The sequence below is a fragment of the Bombina bombina genome, chromosome 2, assembly GCF_027579735.1.
Source record: "Bombina bombina isolate aBomBom1 chromosome 2, aBomBom1.pri, whole genome shotgun sequence".
Lineage (NCBI taxonomy): Eukaryota > Metazoa > Chordata > Amphibia > Anura > Bombinatoridae > Bombina > Bombina bombina.
In genome coordinates this window covers 16218024-16239316 of record NC_069500.1, presented here as the reverse complement: position 1 = coordinate 16239316, position 21293 = coordinate 16218024, and the positions used below count along the sequence as shown (strand labels likewise).

At 41.2% G+C, this 21293-nt stretch overlaps 1 protein-coding gene across 1 annotated transcript in view; it reads left to right on the top strand.

The window, feature by feature from the left end:
• LOC128646844 (latent-transforming growth factor beta-binding protein 4) overlaps positions 1-21293 on the top strand; it is a 245605-nt gene that overhangs the window by 140068 nt on the left and 84244 nt on the right. The window contains exon 6 of the mRNA XM_053699644.1: positions 8764-8795. Within this exon, the coding sequence (XP_053555619.1) occupies positions 8764-8795 (32 nt within the window). The remainder of the gene's footprint in view (positions 1-8763; positions 8796-21293) is intronic.

Sequence of the window (21293 nt, the reverse complement as noted above, 5' to 3'; positions counted from 1 at the left end):
TGTGTGTGTGTGTGTGTGTCAGAGGGAAATACTACATATTATTATATATCTGTGTATAATGCACTGGGGCTGGGGATATGGTATGTGTGTGTGTGTGTGTGTGTCAGAGGGCACTACTACATATTATTATATATCTCTGTCTAATGCACTGGGGATATTGTGTGTGTGTGTGAGTGTGTGTGTGTGTGTGTCAGAGGGCACTACTACATATTATTATATATCTGTGTCTAATGCACTGGGGAAATGGTATATGTGTGTGTGTGTGTGTCAGAGGGCACTACTACATATTATTATATATCTGTGTATAATGCACTGGGGATATGGTGTGTGTGTGTGTGTGTGTCAGAGGGAAATACTACATATTATTATATATCTGTGTATAATGCACTGGGGCTGGGGATATGGTATGTGTGTGTGTCAGAGGGCACTACTACATATTATTATATATCTCTGTCTAATGCACTGGGGATATTGTATGTGTGTGTGAGTGTGTCAGAGGGCACTACTACATATTATTATATATCTATGTATAATGCACTGGGGATATGGTGTGTGTCAGAGGGCACTACTACATATTATTATATGTCTGTATATAATGCACTGGGTATATGGTATGTGTGTGTGTGTGTGAGTGTGTCAGAGGGCACTACTACATATTATTATATATCTCTGTCTAATGCACTGGGGATATTGTGTGTGTGTGAGTGTGTGTGTGTGTGTGTCAGAGGGCACTACTACATATTATTATTTATCTGTATATAATGCACTGGGGATATGGTATGTGTGTGTGTGTGAGTGTGTCAGAGGGCACTACTTCATATTATTATATATCTGTGTATAATGCACTGGGCATATGGTGTGTGTGTGTGTCAGAGGGCACTACTTCATATTATTATATATCTGTGTATAATGCACTGGGGATATGGTGTGTGTGTGTCAGAGGGCGCTACTACATATTATTATATATCTGTGTATAATGCACTGGGGATATGGTGTGTGTGTGTGTGTCAGAGGGCAATACTAAATATTATTATATATATATGTGTATAATGTATTGGGGATGTGGTGTGTGTGAGTGTGTCAGAGGACACTACTACATATTATTATATATCTGTATAATTCACTGGGGATATGGTGTGTGTGTGTGTCTGTCAGAGGGCACTACTACAAATTATTATATATCTGTGTATAATGCACTGGGGATATGGTGTGTGTGTGAGAGAGAGTGTGTCAGGGCACTACTACATATTATTATAATACTGTGTATAATGTACTGGGGATATGGTGTGTGTGTGTGAGTGTGTCAGAGGGCACTACTACATATTATTATATATATATATATATATATATATATATATATATATATATATATATATATATATATATCAATATCCGTTCAACCCCTCAAGGTAGAAAAACGCTTCACTCTCCGGTCTTATTCAAAAATCCTTTATTAGGTATCCAGCATCAAATGACAAAGTTCCCAAACGTTTCGATACCAATTGGTATCTTTTTCAATGGGTAATCAGAACATATCTATCCCAAAAGAAGGTTCCTAATACTAACCACAAACCACTCACCTATATACACCTGTAAAGCATCCCTGTCACTTCCGGTGTATCAGAAGCCGCCCCACCACGCGCATGCGTCCAGGAGTTAGCCAACCGCATGGCTAATTAGCATATTCAATCACGTAATGACGTTTGCGTTCCAACCACGCATAGTTACTCCTGCTAATGCGCATGTCCGGGTGGCTGAAGTTCCAATAACACCGGACTAACTATTACAAGTATAACTACTCTAAAGTGTAAAACAACTATCTATACCAAATTAAAATCTATAAAAATAATATGACTACCTGAGTTCTCAAAACAGACTTTGTTCCTTATATTTATAGCATCTTAAATAAGATACTTTGCATCTTTATGTACAGTTTGCTAAGCTAATCACTGCTCCTTAATTATCCTATCCATAATCTCCAAAATGTCTATTTACTAGATAAAGTATGTTATACTACAATTATCAATAAAACATATAGCTTCTATGCCAATTGGAGTGCAGTAAGAAACTTAGTTATGGCTACCGCAATACACTGAACACCATACTTTCAGAGACTTTGTGAACCCATATATTCTGGACCAGTCTATCTTCCTAGGTGTTGATGACCTAGACTGATAAATCATGGACATTTCACTTAAAGGAAGACACCAAAGTCCATCTGTACATTCAGACCCTTGGGAGCCACTGTGTCTAAACAATAAATCCAGGAGGTCTCAACTTGGAGTAGTTTCGTGTTCCTATCTCCTCCCCTACGTAAGGGGGGCACATGATCAATAAGCATAGTCCTTAAACTAGCCGCTGTGTGCCCAGCTTGAAGAAAATGTCTGGCGACCGGTTGATCAGATGTTTTCTTGTCTATCGCTTGTCTAATCGCATGGCGATGATTGGCCATTCTCTCACGAAATGTAGTTGAGGTCTTCCCCACATAGACCAGCGAACATGGACACATTAGTATGTATACAACATACGTACTCATACATGACAATCTGTGCAAAATCTTGTATTTTCTCCCAGTGTGTGGGTGGTGAAAGAACATCCCTGTTAACATACTATTGCACGTAGTGCAATCCCCACATCTATAGCAGCCAACTTTTTTCCTGTTATCCAGCCAAGTACTTTTTTCATAGCACTTCACAGGGTCATTATGGACAAGTAAATCCTTCAAATTGGGTGCTCTCTTATAAGCCATCCGTGGGGCTGATGTGTGCAGGAATGGTAGTGATTTGTCAGTATTAATAATGTCCCAGTTCTTCTTGACAGACTCAGACAATATCTTGGACACGGGGTTGAACGTGGTAACAAAGTTAATGATATCGCTATTGTTTTCCACCTTATCAGTAGGATCATGTGGTTGTAGCAAAGATACTTGATCATCCCCGGCCAGGTTGGTTTGTACCTGTGTTATCAAATTTCTTGCATATCCTCGTTGCTCCAATTTCATAATCATTTCATCCTCCTGTATTTTTCTAGTCTCTCTTAATGTGTTATTGCGGGCCACCCGCGTGAGTTGAGAGGATACCACACTCTTTTTTTGATGTTCAGGGTGAAAACTTGTGGATAGCAACAATGAGTTTCTATCCGTCGGTTTTGAATACAAGGAGGTAGAAAATTTGTAACAATCATCTTCTGTATAAACAGATATATTTAGATCTAGGAATGGTATGCTCACCCTGTTATGGGCAACCTTAAATCGAATAGTTGACTCAAGCTGATTTTAGCTGTCAACCCACTGTTCTAGGGATTCCTCTGACCCTCGCCATACCAAAAACACATCGTCAATATATCTGACGTACAGTTTAATTTTATCAATTGTGCGAATGTGCATGACCATAGTCTCATACCAAGACATATACAGATTGGCGTATGCGGGAGCCATATTTGAACCCATTGCAGTTCCTGATATTTGTAAGAAGAACTCCTCAAATTTGAAAAAGTTTTTTTCCAGACAAAACCTCAATAGTTCCAATAGGAACTCAATGGGTGGTCCCGCATACGCCAATGACTCACTTAACATGGATCTGACTGCCTGTACACCACCATCATGAGGGATGACAGTGTACAAGCTGTCAACATCCATTGTAACAAGTAGGTCATCTGGGCCAAGTTCATTCCAAGCAAGTAACCTCCGAATGAGTGAGGGAGAATCCAGTATAAAGGAATATGACTCCTTTACAACTGGCTGTAGGTGATGATCTATAAAAATGGCCACATTAGAACACAAAGAATCCCTGGCAGACACAATAGGTCTGCCAGGAGGTTTAATCAGAGTCTTGTGTACTTTGGGCAATAGATATAATACCGGAATAACTGGAAATGCAGTAGTCATATATTCAAACTCATTTTCATCAATCATACCTGATTCTAGCCCATATTTCAATATAAGATCCAATTCCTTCTTAAATGTATTTATTGGATTTCCTCTTAGTTTACAATAGATGCGATTATCAGTCAGCTGTCTATAGGCTTCCTCTCTATAGTCAACATAATTTTGAACCACTATATATATATGTGTGTATAATGTACTGGGGATATGGGGTGTGTGAGTGTGAGTGTGTCAGAGGGCACTGCTACATAGTATTATATATATGTGTATAATGCACTGGGGATATGGTGTGTGTGTGATCGTGTTTCAGAGGGCACTACTTCATATTATTATTTATCTGTGTATAATGTACAGGGGATATGGTGTGTGTGTGTGAGTGTGTCAGAGGGCACTACTACATATTATTATAAATCTGTGTATAATGCACTGGGGTTATGATGTATGTGAGTGTGTCAGAGGGCACTACTACAATTTATTATATATCTGTGTATAATGTACTGGGCATATAGTGTGTGTGTGTCAGAGGGAACTACTACATAGTATTATATATCTTTATATAATGTATTGGGGATATGGTGTGTTAGAGGGAACTACTATATAATATTATATATCTGTGTATAATGTACTGGGGTATGTATGTGTTGTGTTCATGCATATGAGTGTGTGTGTATGTGTGGTTTGCATGCGTATGAGTATGTGTGGTTTGCGTGCATATGAGTGTGTATGTGTGGTGTGCATCCATATGAGTGTGTATGTGTGGTGTGTGTGTATGTGTGGTGTGCGTGCTTATGAACGTGGGTATGAGTGGTGTGCATGTATGGTGTCCATGCATATATTTGTGTATATGTGTGGTGTACGGTGTTGTGTGCGTGCATATGAGTGTGTGTATGTGTGGTGTGGGTGCGTATGAGTGTGTGTGGTGTGCATGCTTATGAGTGTATGTATGTGTGGTGTATATGCAGTTAAATAAAACATTGGGGAGGACTGGGCTGCTTTGCCTTAAAATGCCCGGGCCTATTTTTGGTCCCAGTCCGGCCCTGCTCTCATTCTTTCCCGCCTTGACTACTGCAACTCTGTCCTCTCTGGTCTCCCTACCTGACATCTATCTCCTTTACAATCCATAATGAATGCATCTGCCAGGCTCATATTCCTTACACGTCATTCTTCATCTGCTGCACCTCTCTGCCAATCCCTTCACTGGCTTCCTCTTGCCTCCAGGATTAAACACACAATTCTGACTCTGACATACAAAACCCTCAACTGCACTGCTCCCCTCTAAATCTCAGACCTTGTCTCCAGATACTCTCCCTCCCTTCCCCTTCGCTCTGCTCACGGCCTCCTACTCTCCTCCTCTCTTTTCTTCTTAAATGGAAAGAGTCCACAGCTGCATTCATTACTTTTGGGAAAATAAGAACCTGGCCACCAGGAGGAGGCAAAGACAACCCAGCCAAAGGCTTAAATACTCCTCCCACTTCCCTCATCCCCCAGTCATTCTTTGCCTTTCGTCCCAGGAGGTTGGCAGGGAAGTGTCATAATTTTTTTTTTGTCTCTTATGGAGGGTAGTACTCTTCGGCATGGTACAGGAGTTCTAAGTAATCCTGTCAGTCTCTCAGTGAGGGCTTGGATGAAAGTTAGAGTCCGGAGATGCAGGGAGAGTCTTTCTGTGAAACCATTCTGACTCATGTTAACAGCTCCGCAAGCAATCAGTGTTGTCGAACTTCGCTCAGCTGCCTGCTTTCTTCCACGGCGTAGATTCTGGTAATATTGTTTCATTTTACTTTATTCATGAAGGTACTGTAATTTGAATGTTTTCCTGAGAGGCTAACACCTTGCGGATCTAACTTAACTAAGGGTCTCAGTGAGTCTCCTTTACTATCTTGTAATCAAGGGTTAATATCTCCTGAGGGGGGTTCTTGAACAGGGGGTATATAATCATGTTTGTTATGTGATTCAACCTGCTTATGTGTGATGTTTACTGGGCTTGTGGTTTGGAACATTGAGGCCTTTGGAAGTGACGCAACCTTTTGGCTGGGCGCCCTTTTTTGGACTGTACGGTTCACCCTGTGGTCAGGCGTGGTTATGTTCCATCTTCCATTTCTGCATTCCCGACCGTGCGGCGAAGGAAATCTCTAGTCCGCAGGGGTCTGGTCATAGGAGGTGGTGTTTTTGTTTTTCTACTTTAGTCCATATTTGCATATCCTCTTTTCAGTTATGGAGTATTCTGATGCTGAAACTGTTCAAATTTCAGATTCAGTTATGGAGGATTCTGAGACTATTTTAATTTCCAATTCAGACTCTGTGTCCGGTGACAAATCCGGAGTGGCCTCGTTGACACGTCAACCAGTTTTGTTCCGTATGCCATATGAGAGCGCCTTGTTCCTCGGGCTCGGGGAATCAAGGGTCAGCTGAGCCATCCGCCTCTGGGGGTTCTGTCCTCCAAGAGGTGAGTTCCCTACCAATCCATACTTCTACACATGCATGTAACCCAGTTTATGATTCCTCCATGTGGGTTGGCGTGTTCCCCCTGGAGGTTGCTGCACTTTTTCGCTTCCACATAATGTTGGCGATTATTCGTCTGCAGAGTCATGACGTTTATTCGCGATTGTGCTCGTACCCTATTGTCCCGGGTCTTCTGCCTTGGGGAGGGCCTCTTGAGTTCCCTGCATGTGTAGCTGTCCCTGAGTGTTGTGCCTTTCATTACAGGATTGCTCGCCTTCGCGTATTGCTCAGACATATTTTTCAGTTATTAAATGACCCTATCCTTATCAGATATGTAGATTTTCAATCTGCTGATTCAAATGGTGCACCTCATTAGACATGTTGGAATGAGGTAATCTCCTGGTTGTCATCTGATTGAGATCTTTCCCAGTTTATGGAAGATAGGGCTCCATTTGGCTGGCTCATCGGGTAGGCCTGTGTCTTTTTGGGCGTTAACCTCGGGGTTGCCTTATATTTTATTTGTATCCAATGGGATGTCTTTATTTTTTATTATAGTTTCCTTCGGGAACCTTCTGGGATCAATACTCTTTATTACTTCTTGGGAAGTTGTTTTGGACAAGTTAGTCCTATGTTAAATTTGTCTGTTTTCTTTTCTTCCCCTATGAGGGAGGATTTATGCAGTTTGCCAGTTAGGACCCTGAGTGCAGGCTGGTCCTGTTGGGTTCGTTCGGTCTTGCGGATGTTCAGACATGTGGCGCTGTTCTGCTTGGCTGGTTCGGTAGAAGCGCTGAGTGCTCAGGTTATCATTGGTACATGTTCAACTAAGCATAAAAGAGGACCTGTGGGTCTTTGAAGCGGGAAGGATTGTTTCAGTCCTTATAGCCTTCAGTCATAGATAACCGGGTCAGGGGAGTTTTCCGCTGCGTCACTCTGACATCTGATATCATCAGAACCTAGAATTTCCTCACCCATGCGGTGGAGGGTTGGAGGGCTTAGCGCCCCTTTACAGCAGTTTGAGCAGTTTGGCCTTCTGTTTTAGGGTTCTGGATTGTCCTTTTGGGGCTTGATCCAACAGCAGGATAGCTGTCTAGCATGCAGAAGGTTTGCAGCTTGCAACCAGTTGCTGCTCCTGGCACCTTGTAGGTGTGTGTGTAAGCTGTTTATAATGTATCTAGTTACAGCTCTTACTCTTTGATGTGTACTGTCTGTCTGAGTTATGAGACTTTTGGGTCTTTTTCCATTGTCTCCGGGTGACTTAGATCTCCTTTTAGGGATCTGTGTTTCTGGGTGATGGTTGATTCCTGTGGGGTCTTTGTTGAGCTTGGGGTTTTCCCGGAGCTGGGAAGGCTTAGCGCCTTTCTCTTCCCTGCATCCTCTGTTTGTATGGAGGTGATGGGCAGACTAGCCCTGCTAGAAGGTATTTTTTTACCTCAAGATATCCCTTGTGTTGTCCTAAAGCTTTGAGAAGTCTCTTCATTCGACTTCTCGCCTTGCTCCTTGGAGCGTTGGACTTAACTAGGGGTGGTCCCGTCCTTTGGTCAGGGCTTTCGAGTTCTTCTCACTATCCGGTTTCTCTGGATATGCATCTATATCCCTTGTGTCTGGCTTTTTTACCAGTTGGGGTGTTCAGTTCTAGGGTAAGGTTTGCCTGAACTATTAGGTGCCCGGACCTGTTTTTCTGCCTGAGACTTCCAGTTGCTGAGGCTTCGCTTGGATTTTTCCTGACCAGGTCTGGGTTGTTTTGGAATCTTGGATCTCAGGGCTGGTCGGGGTGTTCCACGATAGTGTGAACTTGGACTATGTCCTTGCTCCATCTACCTGACCTGGTCATGGTTGGCCAGGATTTCAGAGTATTTCTTACTCATAGCAACAAGGCAGCATATGTAACATAGTGGTTAGTTTTGTGGCTTTGCACTTCAAGGATTGTTGGTTCATTCCCAACTGCTGGAGCTGGATGTCCACTTTCCCTTGGTCAGCTTGCCAGTATAACCTGTGGATTCCATGCTCTGCAGGTGAATGGGTTGGCTGTGTCTCTGCTTGGCAAGCTACTGGTAGAGGGGTCCTTTTTTTGGACATCTGTGTTGGGGATTTATCTTCCCATTAGCCGGTAGCTTCGGACCTTGAGGACAGTTGTTGCCCTTTCGGACTCATCCCTGTCTTTAGGGGATATACTCCTCCCTATGGAGATGGAGTCCTTTGTTTTGGGGCTTCTCCTGGATGGGAGGTGGAAAGGTGGGATTGTTTCATTCCCCCTGGGGTCTTGCTGGCTCCAAGTAAGACTTTGTTGGGCCTTTTTTGATAGATCCTTGGTTCTATGGCCTTTTCGTCTGTCTTCAGAGTCGGGTTGTACCTGTACTCTGTGGGAATGGCTGTGCTATCCTTATGCTTGTTCCTGTACCAGTTTCTGGATTATTCTGTTTCCCTGTTTTGGATCCCTGAAGCTGGGTTGGTTCAGCTTGGTGTTGGTCTGACGGTAAGAATGGACGAGTGGTCTAAGGCGCTGTGTTCAGGTCACAGTCTCCTCTGGATGTGTGTGCTTTGTTGAGACTATCCTGTTAGCTCAGTCTTCTAGGGTCTAGGGTTTCCTTCAACTAGCTCCATAGATTTTCAGAAGAGGGTTTACTCTTCCTTCGGGCTCTGAGTGTATACTCTCCTCCTCGGGGGGCCTCGATTGAGGTTTTGTGTTCCCCTTTTTAGAGACCTGTGTGTAGGTCCGGTGGCTTAGGTTACCTAGAGTGTGCCCTCTGTCTGGGGGTTGCTTTTGCAGTCTGTTTCTTGTTTGCTTCTACTTCCTTGCAAGTACCCTCTGTGTCATCCTGATATGGACTCTGTGTCCTTATTTTATTCTTCTGGCACCTTTCACCCTGATATTCTTCTTCTACTACTTATCAGGTAAGCATAATTTAGTCGAGCAGAGTTAGCGTGCGGTGGGCAGCACAGTTTGCCCTTCTGCTCAACTATGTAATGTATGCCTTAATTCTGTCCTTCCGTCTCATTCTGGGGGCACTGGTGTCCAGAAACCTAAAGTTATCCCACCATCTCAGATTTTCTCACAATGCTCCACAACATCTTATATATCAGCTTGCCCTGATATGCCGGTGTTACATCCCCAGCCAGCGGGCTCTGTCTCCTGTGGCCCAGTCCCTCACAATTCTACAGAGGTTAGTACTTTTCCTCAAGACTTTGCAGCAAAATTTAGTCAACAGTCTCAGCTGCTCTGAGTGCTATGCCAATTGCAGACAAGAGGAAAAGGAAAGTTAAGCATCTTAGTCATACGAAGTCATAAGCAGTTTTCTGATGATGATTTCTCGGCTAGCTCTGAAGGGGAAATTTCCTCTTTTATCTCTTCCGTTTAGTCAGTACAGGACTCTTAGGACATTTATTTTAGATTCAAAATTAAACACTTAAGGTATTTACTTCAAGAGGTGTTATCTACTCGGGGTGTACCAGAGTCTAAACCGTCTGAAGAAAAACAGGTACACAAATTGGATATGTTGTTTAAATCTTAGTTAAAGACCCCTGAAGTGTTCCCAGTACCTTAATTGGTGGCAGACATTATCTCCAAGGAGTGGGAGAAACCTGGTGTTACCTTTTCTCCGTCTCCAATTTTTAAGAACGTGTTTCCGGTTCCCGGTACCAATTTGGAGGTGTGGAATACTGTGCCTAAGATGGATGGGGCTATTTCCTCTCTGGCTAAATGCACTACTAAACCTCATGAGGACAGTACATCTTTCAAGGACCCTATGGAGGGGAAATTACAAGGATACCTGAGGAAGATTTTCCTTCAAGGGGGGTTGCTCTTCTAACCTGCTTGGGCATTGCAAAGGAGGCTGGGGTGACCACATTTTAGTGTGATGCCTTATTTGAACTAATTTATGTGGATTCTCCCCTGGAAGATATTCAAGTACTGCATGCCTGCCCTAAAAATGGCCAGCCCCTTTATTTGTGATGCAATTATCCAAATTATTCGGCTTAATGCTAAAGTGGTCTGGTTTTGCTGTACTCGCTAGAAGGGCTCTCTGGTTAAAGTCCTGGTCAGCGAACATGGTTTCATAGTCTAGGCTCATATCTTTGGCCTTTAAGGGAAAGACTTTATTTGGACCAGGTCTCGATTCCATCATTTCTACTGTCACTGGGGGTAAGAGAGCCTTCCTGCCCCAAATCTAAGGGTTGTCCTATGAGACATTTCTCCTTTTGTCACAGAGTCACAAGTCACAGAGGAGTAACTCTTCAGTTAACTCCGAAGCTCCAAGGAGTACCTGGAAATCTAACCAGGCGTGGAACAAGAGCAAACAGCCCAGAAGGTTTATTTTAGAAAACAAATTAACATGAAGGGTTGGTCCCCAACCTGGGGGAATAGGTCAAGTAGGAGTCAGATTATCTGAGTTTCAGGCAGCTTGGGCTTGGTCCATCCAGGACCCTGGGGTTCTGGATATCATATCTCAGAGATAAAAGATAGGTTTATGGTCTCACTGCCCAAGGGAAAAAAAGATCAGCCTTCCTACGCTGTGTAGAAAATCTAGTAATTAGATCGATTTTTTATTTGGGGGGTTGGTTGGTTGGATGGTGGGTTGTACTGTTGGGGGGTGTTTGTATTTTTTTTAGGTAAAAGCTGATTTCTTTGGGGCAATGCCCCACAAATGGCCCTATTAAGGGCCATTGGTAGTTTATTGTAGGCTAGGGTTTTCTCATTTTGGGGGGGCTTTTTTATTTTGATAGGGCTATTAGATTAGGTGAATTCTTTTTTATTTTTGTTAATGTGTTTTTTTATTTTTCTTAATTTAGTGTTTGTTTGTTTTTGTAACTTAGTGTTTGTTTTTTTCTGTAATTTAGTACTTTTAATAATGTTTAATAGTATATTTAATCAATTTGAGTAGGGTTAGGTTTTTTATTATCTAATTTATTTAATTTAATTGGTAGTTTAATTTAATTGTAGGATAATAGTTAGGGTAGGTTAATTAATAGTTTTAAATAATTTATTTTAATTCTACAGGTAAGTTTTAATTTATTTGAAGATAGGGATGTTGTAATTTTAATTTAAAGTTAGCGGGTTGTTAGGTTTAGGGGTTAATAGCTTAATTTAGTATTTGGCAATGTGGGGGGCTGACAGTTTAGGGGTTAATAGGTTTAGTTAGTGGTAGTGATGTGGGAGGCCAGAGGTTTAGGGGTTAATACATTTATTTAGTGGAAGCGGTGTCGAGGAGCGGCGGAATAGGGGTTAATAACTTTATTTAGGTTGCGGCGGGGTCGGGGAGTGGTGGGATACTGGTTAATAACTTTTTTAGGTTGCGGCAGGTTGAGCGGCAGATTAGGGGTGTTTAGACTCTGGGTTTATGTTAGGATGTTAGGTGTAAACGTAACTTGTTTTCAACCATAGAAATCTATGGGATATCTGGCAGCATCGAACATAAGCTTTCAGTGCTTTCGGACTCCCATTGATTTCTATGGCATCCACGGCTTCCAGGGTGGCGGATTGAAAACCAGGTACGCTACAACGGAATAGCTGCGAGCGTGCCTGTTAAAAGTTTGATAACTAGGAAAAATGGTCAAATAGAGCCGAATGTGTATTCGGAACATCTGTAATGACGTAAGCACCGATCTGCGTCGGATTGAGACCGGCGGATCATATGTTACGTCACAAATTTCAACAATTGCCGGTCTGTAGGCTTTGATAACTAGGTCGGATCAAGCTCGCAACAATTACGCTGCGAAATTCCGGCGTATTTGCGGTTTCACAGCTTGATAGATAGGCCTCTTTCTCTCTCTCTCTCTCTCTCTCTCTCTCTCTCTTTCTCTATGTATAGATATGTAAATGACAAACTGTATAGTAACAAACAAGTCTGTTTTAACCAACACACAAGTATAGTATAACCAATGAGAGTAAAAAGTATGCCATCTAAAAAAATATGAAGTAAACAATGTGCTTCTTTATATAAAATCTCTTCCGTCAAATATTTTAAACGTTTTAGGGCTAGATTACAAATGGCAGAGTATTATTATTTTTTTTGCTATCGGGAAAACTTCACTAGAGTTAATAGTCAGGTTGGGTTTATATTACAAGTAAAAAACAAAAACAAACTTATTTTGCACTAGCGGTAACCCGAATATCGCGAAAATCCTAACAAGTTTTCGCGTGTGCGTGCATGTATTCCACCATAGAAATTATTCACTTTCACATTCCTAGTGGAAGTCAATGGAGAGAAAATGTTGAAAAAATCCCACTCATTAAGCAAGCAACATATATATATATATATATATATATATATATATATATATATATATATATATACATTAAATACGTAGTTAAAATCTTAATTAAATATGAATATTGAATAAATATGTTTTTACATAATTTCATCTATTTAATGGAAAAGAGCACTAATGCACTATATATATCTGTATATGTGTAAATATATATTTGTGTTTATATGTTTAAATATATATAATATATATAAATACATTAATACATTTGAAAACACAGACACACACATATATATATTTATAAAACACAGAAGGGGACTGCACCCTCAGACTAGACTGGGTACACATCCTGTGACCCTGCAATATGCTCAGCCCTGGGTGCTCAATAGTATTTTCAGGAAGCTGTGCTTTCCCCAGAGTCTCAGGCAGTTAACCCCAGACAAGTCTGAGTGCAAGGCCCAAAGGGAAAATTACAAAATAAATTAATACAACACCCAGAGAAAGTCCAGCACTTGCTTGCAAGCTCTCAGCTAAGATTAAAAGCAAAATTGGAAGAGTTAGTTACTGCATATGGACAAATGGGACAAGCCCAGGTACCACGTCAAAGTCTCTCCCAAAACCTGGGTCCCTAATACAGCCATACAAATGCTCTTAATCAAACAAACTGGAAACAAGTCAAGGGTTCACAGACTTATGTAATCACCCTAGACATATACAAAACACGGAAGGGGACTGCACTCTCAGAGGCATATTTATCAATGTGCGAGCGGACATGATACGAAGTAGGGTATCATGTCCGCTGCACATAGATATATGCCGACAGCGCACGCTGTCAGCATTTATCATTGCACCAGCAGTTCTTGTGAACTGCTGGTTCAATGCCGCCCCCTGCAGATTCGTGGCCAATCGGGCGCTAGTATTCGATCGGGTTGATTTCTGTCCGCCGCCTCAGAACAGGCGGACAAGTTATGGAGCAGCGGTCTTTAGACCGCTGCTTCATAATTTCTGTTTCCGACAAGCCTTGATAAATATGCCCCTCAGACTGGACTGGGTACACATCATATGACCCTGCAACATGTTCATCCCTGGGTGCTTAATAGCTCTCTCAGGAAGCTGTGCTGTCTCCAGAGTCCCAGGCAGTTAACCCCAGACAATACTTTTTTTAAATAATTTTTATTAGACAGTGTTAATATAAGTGCAACTATACCTTGTAATTTATTTTTTAAGTGTTTTTGTGCAACTTTTCTTTCATGTAATTGGCAAGAGTCCATGAGCTAGTGACGTATGGGATATACAATCCTATCAGGAGGGGCAACGTTTCCCAAACCTCAAATGCCTATAAATACACCCCTCACCACACCCACAATTCAGTTTTACAAACTTTGCCTCCTATGGAGGTGGTGAAGTAAGTTTGTGCTTGGTTTTTATGATTTCTTCTATGATAGGCGCTTCTAAGCATTCTGAAGCCCAATTCCTCTCAGAGTACAGTGTTTGTCAGAGGGATGTGAAGAGAGTATCGCCTTTTGATTTTATGGTTTCCCTTGCGGGAAATCTTTTCAAGGGTTCTCTGTTATCGGTCGTAGGGATTCATCTCCTACCTCCCTTTTCAGATTGACGATATACTCTTATATACCATTACCTTTGCTGATAGCTTTCAGTACTGGTTTGGCTATCTGCTATATGTGGATGGGTGTCTTGGTAAGTATGTATCAATATTTAAGACACTCTCAGCTATGGTTTGGCGCTTTATGTATTAATATAAAGTTTTAAATATATGTATTTTACTTATATTTGCCATGAGTCAGGTCTGTGTGTATTTCCCTTTGCAGTCTAAACAGTTTCAGTATAGAAATCATGTTTGGGAAGTTTAAACTTTTTTTCTTACCTGGGCTTCAGTCTTTGACTTTCATTTTTTCGCGGGGAAATCTAGGCTCGCGAGGGCGCAAAATGCTGTTTTTTATTGAATAATTTTTGGCGCAATTTTTTTGGGAGCAAATTTGCTGCAAATGTCATCATTTCCTGCATCTTTGTTGACGCTAGTTGTTTTGGTCCGAAATCGCATTTGTTATGACGCGAGTTGTGTCATTTCCTGGTGTTAGTTTTGCGGCAAAATTTTTTTTAACTTCTTTTTGCTTAATGCGTCATTCTTACCGCCAAATTTTAGTTATTTTACCCCTCTCCCTCTATTTCTCCGTGTTTTAATGAACTTTGAAAGCTATTATGCCTGCTTTTGTTTTTCTCTACTGAAACTGTTACATTGTGGAAATTGAATGTTTTGCCTAATGTTATTTTTCTTTTTCTGTTACATTTTGTGAGATGTCTCATTCTGATCCTGACTCTGATGTTACTGTAGAAACTATGATGCCCTGGAACACAATTCTACAAAGCTAAGTGTGTCCTTTTTATTATTAAGCTGTTGTTATTTCTTCAGCTTAATTATGTGGCATTTATTTATCATGTTTTATGCTAGCAATCACCTAGATTTAGAGTTCTGCGTTAGCCGTCCAAACCAGCGTTAGGGGGTCCTAACGCTGGTTTTTACCGCCCTCTAGTATTTGGAGTCAGGAAAGGGTCTAACGCTCACTTTCCAGCTGCGACTTTTCCATACTGCAGATCCCCCTACGCCAATTGCGTATCCTATCTTTTCGATGTGATCTTTCTAACGCCGGTATTTAGAGTCTTGGCTGAAGTGAGCATTAGACCCTCTACCGACAAGACTCCAGCCGCAGAGAAAAGCCAGGAGTTAAGAGCTTTCTGGGCTAACGCCGGTTCATAAAGCTCTTAACTACTGTGCTCTAAAGTACACTAACACCCATAAGCTACCTATGCACCCCTAAACCGAGGTCCCCCCACATCGCCGCCACTCCAATACATTTTTTTAACCCCTAATCTGCCGACCGCACACCGCTGCCACCTACATTATCCCTATGTACCCCTAATCTGCTGCCCCTAACATCGCCGACCCCTACATAATATTTATTAACCCCTAATCTGCCCCCCCCCCAACGTCGCCGCTACCTTACCTACACTTATTAACCCCTAATCTGCCGACCGGACCTCACCGCTACTCTAATAAATGTATTAACCCCTAATCCGCCTCACTCCCGCCTCAAAAACCCTATAATAAATAGTATTAACCCCTAATCTGCCCTCCATAACATCGCCGACACCTAACTTCAAGTATTAACTCCTAATCTGCCGACCGGACCTCGCCGCTACTCTAATAAATGTATTAACCCCTAAAGCTAAGTCTAACCCTAACCCTAACACCCCCCTAAATTAAATATAATTTTATTCTAACAAAATAAAATAATTCTTATTAAATAAATTATTCCTATTTAAAGCTAAATATTTACCTGTAAAATAAACCCTAATAAAGCTACAATATAAATAATAATTATATTGTAGCTATTTTAGGATTTATATTTATTTTACAGGCAACTTTGTATTTATTTTAACCAGGTACAATAGCTATTAAATAGTTAATAACTATTTAATAGCTACCTAGTTAAAATAATTACAAAATTACCTGTAAAATAAATCCTAACCTAAGTTACAATTAAACCTAACACTACACTATCAATAAATTAATTAAATAAACTATCTACAATTATCTACAATTAAATCAACTAAACTAAATTACCAAAAAAACAAACACTAAATTACAAAAAAACAAACAAACACTAAATTACAAAAAATAAAAAAAGATTACAAGAATTTTAAACTAATTACGCCTACTCTAAGCCCCCTAAAAAAATAACAAAGCCCCCCCAAATAAAAAAATGCCCTACCCTATTCTAAAATAAAAATTGTAAAGCTCTTTTACCTTACCAGCCCTTAAAAGGGCCTTTTGCGGGGCACGTCCAAAAGAAAACAGCTCTTCTGCATTTAAATAAACATACATTACCCCCCCCCCCCCAACATTACAACCCACCACCCACATACCCCTAATCTAACCCAAACCCCCCTTAAATAAACCTAACACTAAGCCCCTGAAGATCTCCCTACCTAGTCTTCACCACGCCGGGTATCACCGATCCGTCCAGAAGAGGGTCCGAAGTCTTCATCCTATCCGGCAAGAAGAGCTCCTCCAGAGGGTCCAAAGTCTTCCTCCTATCCGGGCAGAAGAGGACATCCGGACCGGCAGACATCTTCATCCAAGCGGCATCTTCTATCTTCTTCCATCCCGCGCGGAGCGGGTCCATCTTCAAGCAGCCGACGCGGAGCCATCCTTCTTCACCGACGTACTAACGACGAATGAAGGTTCCTTTAAGGGACGTCATCCAAGATGGCGTCCCTCGAATTCCGATTGGCTGATAGGATTCTATCAGCCAATTGGAATTAAGGTAGGAAAAATCTGATTGGCTGATGGAATCAGCCAATCAGATTCAAGTTCAATCCGATTGGCTGATCCAATCAGCCAATCAGATTGAGCTCACATTCTATTGGCTGATCAGAACAGATCTTTCCTTCACTCCTCACATTCAGTCCTTGGCTAAAGCCTGCCACTTCCACCTTAAAACATTGCTAAAATTAGACATTTCCTTACACAAGATACAACCAAGATTTTAATCCACTCTCTCATCCTTTCTCGCCTCGACTACTGCAATTCCGTCCTCTCTGGTCTACCTAGCTGCCGCATAGCTCCTTTACAATCCATTAAGAATGCCTCTGCCAGGCTCATCTTCCTTACTCGTTGCTCTTCATTTGCTGCACCTGTCTGCCAATCCCTTCAACGGCTTCCTCTTGCCTCTAGGATTAAACACAAAATACTCACCCTGACATATAAAGCTCTCAACTGCACTGCTCCCCCCTACATCTTAGAACTTGTCTCTAGATACTCTCCCTCCCGTCCCCTTCGATCTGCTCAGGATCTCCTCCTCTCCTCCTCTCCTCCTCTCTTGTTACTTCCTCACATTCACGTTTACAGGACTTCTCCAGACTGGCTCCCATCTTGTGGAATTCCCTGCCTCGCTCCATAAGACTCTCCCCTAGTTTTAACAGCTTCAAGCACTCCCTAAAAACTCTACTATTCAGGGATGCATACAACCAACACTAACCTTTAATAACGCCATTGCTTTCCCATTGAACCCCTTAGATTGTAAGCCTATGGGCCCAGCTGTTTACAGATCGCTTCATAAGAGCCGACTACAACAGTGAAACTCTGGGCAGGGCCCTCTACCCACTTGACCCCTACAAAAGCTATCCTGTACACCGATTATGTTTACAGCGCTGCGGAATCAGTTGGCGCTCTACAAATACCTGATAATAATAATAATAATAATAATAATAATAATAATAAGAGTTACATTGTAGCTATCTCAGGCTTTATTTTTATTTTACAGGAGACATTGTATTTATTTTAACTAGGTAGAATAGTTATTAAATAGTTATTAACTATTTAATAACTACCTAGTTAAAATAAATACAAATTTACCTGTAAAATAAACCCTAACCTAACAACAACACTACACTATAATTAAATTAATTACCTAAACTAACTACAATTAATTACAATTAAATTAAATAAACTAAATCACAAAAAACAACAAACACTAAATTACAGAAAATAAAAAAGAAATGGCAAATTTTGAAACTAATTACACCTAATCTAAGCCCCCTAATAAAATAAAAAAAGCCCTCAAAAATAAAAAAATTCCCTACCCTATACTAAATTACAAATAACCCTTTTGCGGGGCATTGCCCAAAGTAATCAGCTCTTTTACCTGTAAAAAAAAATACAATACCCCCCCAACATTAAAACCCACCACCCACCCACCCAATCCCCCCTTAATAAAACACTAACACTAACCCCTTGAAGATCACCCTACCTTGAGACGTCTTCACCCAGCCGGGCCGAAGTCCTCCATGAAGCCAGGCAAAGTGGTCCTCCAGATGGCAGAAGTCTTCATCCGATCCAGGCAGAAGAGGTCCTCCAGATGGCAGAAGTCTTCATCCAGGCGGCATCTTCTATATTCATCCTTCCGGCGCGGAGCGGGTCCATCTTCAATCCAGCCGACGCGGAGCATCCTCTTCAAACGAAGTCCTAACAAAGAATGAAGGTTGCTTTAAATGACATCATCCAAGATGGCGTCCCTTCAATTCCGATTGGCTGATAGAAGTCTATAAGCCAATCCGAATTAAGGTAGGAAAAATCCTATTGGCTGATGCAATCAGCCAATAGAATTGAAGTTCAATCCTATTGGCTGATCCAATCAGCCAATAGGATTGAGCTTGCATTCTATTGGCTGTTCCAATCAGCTAATAGAATGCAAGCTCAATTCAATTGGCTGATTGCATCAGCCAATAGGATTTTTCCTACCTTAATTCGGATTGGCTGATAGAATTCTGGCTGATGAAGACTTCTGCCATCTGGAGGACCTCTTCTGCCTGGATCGGATGAAGACTTCTGCCGTCTAGAGGACCATTCTGCCTGGCTTCTTGGAGGACTTCGGCCCGGATGGGTGAAGACGTCTCAAGGTAGAGTGATCTTCAAGGGGTTAGTGTTAGGTTTTATTAAGGGGGAATTGGGTGGGTTTTTAGAGTAGGGTTGGGTGGTGTGGGTGGTGGGTTTTAATGTTGGGGGGGGATTGTATTTTTTTTACCAGGTAAAAGAGCTGATTACTTTGGGGCAATGCCCCGCAAAAGGCCATTTTAAGGGCTATTTGCAATTTAGTAATAGGGTAGGGAAATATTTTATTTTGGGGGCTTTTTTATTTTATTAGGGTGCTTAGATTAGGTGTAATTAGTTTAAAAATTTGCAATTTCTTTTTTATTTTCTGTAATTTAGTGTTTGTTGTTTTTTGTAATTTAGTTTATTTAATTTAATTGCAATTAATTGTAGTTAGTTTAGGTAATTAATTTAATTATAGTGTAGTGTTAGTGTAAGGTGTAATTGAACTTTAGGTTAGGGTTTATTTTACAGGTAAATTTGTATTTATTGTACATAGGTAGTTTTAAATAGTTAATAACTATTTAATAACTATTCTACCTAGTTTAAATAAATACAAACTTGCCTGTAAAATAAAAATAAACCTGAGATAGCTACAATGTAATTACTAAGTAATATTGTAGCTATCTTATGGTTTATTTTATAGGTAAGTATTTTAGTTTTAAATAGGAATAATTTATTAAATTGTAGTTATTTTATTTAGATTTATTTAAATTATAATTAAGTTAGGGGGGTTAGGATTCCGGACTTAGGTTTAGGGGTTAATACATTTATTAAGTGGTGGTGACTAGTGATGTCGCAAACCTAAAATTTTGCGTTCGCCAACGGCGGACACGAACTTCACGCAACCTGTTCGCGAACGGGGCGAACGGGCGAACCGCCATTGACCTTCAATAGGCAGGCGAAATTAAAATCCACAGGGACTCTTTCTGGCCCAATAGTGATGGAAAAGTTGTTTCAAGGGTACTAACATCTGGACTGTGGCATGCCGGAGGGAGGATCCATGGCAAAACTCCCATGGAAAATTACATAGTTGATGCAGAGTCTGGTTTTAATCCATAAAGGGCATAAATTCACCTAACATTGCTAAATTGTTTGGTTTAACATGCTTTAAAACATCAGGTTATGATGGTTGTATCGATCAGGTAGTGTAAGGGATTACGCCCGCTTCACAGTGGCAGACCAAACTCCCCGTTTAAAGGGACAGTCTACACCAGAATTTTTATTGTTTTAAAAGATAGATAATCCCTTTATTACCCATTCCCCAGTTTTGCATAACTAACACATTTATAATAAATATACTTTTAACCTCTGTGATAACTTGTATCTAAGCCTCTGCAAACTGCCCCTTTTTTCAGTTCTTTTGACAGACTTGCAGTCTAGCCCAATCAGTGCCTGCTCCCAGATAACTTCTCGTGCACGAGCACAGTGTTATCTATATGAAATACGTGAACTAACACCCCTCTAGTGTTGAAAAACTGTTAAAATGCAATCTGAAAGAGGTGGGCTTCAAGGTCTAAGAAATTAGCATATGAACCGCCTAGGTTAAGCTTTCAACTAAAAATACCAAGAGAACAAAGCAAATTGGTGATAGAAGTAAATTGGAAAATTGTTTCAAATTACATGCTCTATCTGAATCATGAAGTTAATCTTTGGCCTAGATTGTCCCTTTAACGCACCGCAAACAACCGCAAACAGTCCATTTGCACAACCGCAAACTCCCCATTTGCACAAGGTTGGATACCAAGCTAGCCTATTTCCCGTTCCATGTCCTCACTGAGGATGTTGAAAGGTCTCTTCCTCCACCCAGCCACCGTACAACACCAAGGGTCCCCTGAAAGGTGACAACAAGCCCCCTGGGACGCCTGCTGTGTTTGGTTTTCCACCTCCTCAAAGCCACCTTCCTCCTCTGACTCCCTCTTCTTCAGACTCCTCTCTCTGTGTTGCCTCTCTCTGCATTATTATAAGGTGTGTTTGAGTAGTACTATTCCTATGAGTGTAATCCCTGTTACGTCCCCTATCAGGGGACGTGTATTATGGCATGGATTTTAGAAACCGGGAGATGGAAAAAGATGCTTGGTCGGTCTCCTACTTCAAATTTGGGGCACTGCGCATGCAATCAACTGTGCCACCAGATATGAGTGGTGTGTTAAGTATACTATTCTGATCAGTTTAATCCCTGTTACGTCCCTATCAGGGGACATGTATATGCATGGATATGTATATGGCATGGCCGAAACACAAGTGGCTGTCAGGATAACAGTCCGGCCACGAGATAGATAGATTAGATAGATAGATAGATCAATAGATGCAATAGAT